The sequence below is a fragment of the Bison bison genome, unplaced genomic scaffold (genome assembly GCF_000754665.1).
Source record: "Bison bison bison isolate TAMUID 2011002044 unplaced genomic scaffold, Bison_UMD1.0 scf7180017864285, whole genome shotgun sequence".
NCBI classification, from domain to species: Eukaryota; Metazoa; Chordata; class Mammalia; order Artiodactyla; family Bovidae; genus Bison; species Bison bison.
This window is the reverse complement of record NW_011494857.1, coordinates 1521447-1522305: the sequence shown is the minus strand read 5'-3', so window position 1 is coordinate 1522305 and position 859 is coordinate 1521447. Positions and strand designations below refer to the sequence as shown.

The following is an 859-nucleotide window of genomic DNA, read 5'->3' as shown; positions in this document are numbered from 1 at the left end:
GGGGGGCCGCCGTTGGCTGTGCACCACCACGGGGACCAGCGGTGACAGGGCCAGGGGAAGGCGCTCCCAGCACCCACCGGAGCTGAGAGCCTGCAGGGGTGCTCACAGTAAGGTCTCCCTGAGGGAACTCTGAGCTTTTCAACTCTTATTTACCACAAAAGGCATACACAACCAGCCCCTCAAAGGCACTGAAGCACGACTATGATGCCTTCAGCTGATTTAGAAAGAAATGCTGAGCTAAGACAGCCGGACCCAGTAGAGCAAACACCCAAAAGCAGACACGGACAGCTGTGGCTTCAGGAGCCCAACACCCTTGCTTCCCAGAGGGAGAGACTGAGGCCTGCAGAGCAGAGGGACCAATGGAGACGCGCAGCAGATGAGACCCGGGGCTAAGAGCGCGGGCTGGAGGAAGACAGACCCCGACCCAGGGAAGGGCGAGGACACGGGGCAGGTAAGGGCCTGGAAGCAGGGGTTAACCCAGACAGCGAGCAGGACCCAGAGGCCCAGCACGTGCGGGCACAGCCTCTGAGCCTCAGTTTCCCCATCTGTGAACCGGGGTCAGGACAAGTGATGTCCACGCAAACAGCACTGCATGCTTCCCCAGGGCTGGTTCTGGGGGAACCTCCCCTCCATCTCCTTTCGGTTTCTGCGCCCCGAGTCGCTCTGTTTGGGGTCGTCAGCCCGGCGCGCGGCCCGCCCCACTCACAAAGCCATTGTCCATGATCCGGCACAGGCTCTTCAGCGTCTCCAGGTCCTTGGTGAAGTGGAACTGCACCAAGCGGGAGTTCCGGAAGAGCGGCACCAGCGTGGTCTGCAGGGCCCAGGGGCGGCTTCATGAGGCCCCCACCCGGGGGCCACC

The 859-nt window shown here is 62.5% G+C and overlaps 1 protein-coding gene across 1 annotated transcript in view; it reads right to left on the bottom strand.

Annotated features, from left to right (window-relative positions):
• PTOV1 (prostate tumor overexpressed 1) overlaps positions 1 to 859 on the bottom strand; it is an 8914-nt gene that overhangs the window by 1377 nt on the left and 6678 nt on the right. Inside the window, exon 11 of the mRNA XM_010849633.1 lies at positions 707 to 811. Coding sequence (XP_010847935.1) covers positions 707 to 811 — 105 coding nt within the window. The remainder of the gene's footprint in view (positions 1 to 706; positions 812 to 859) is intronic.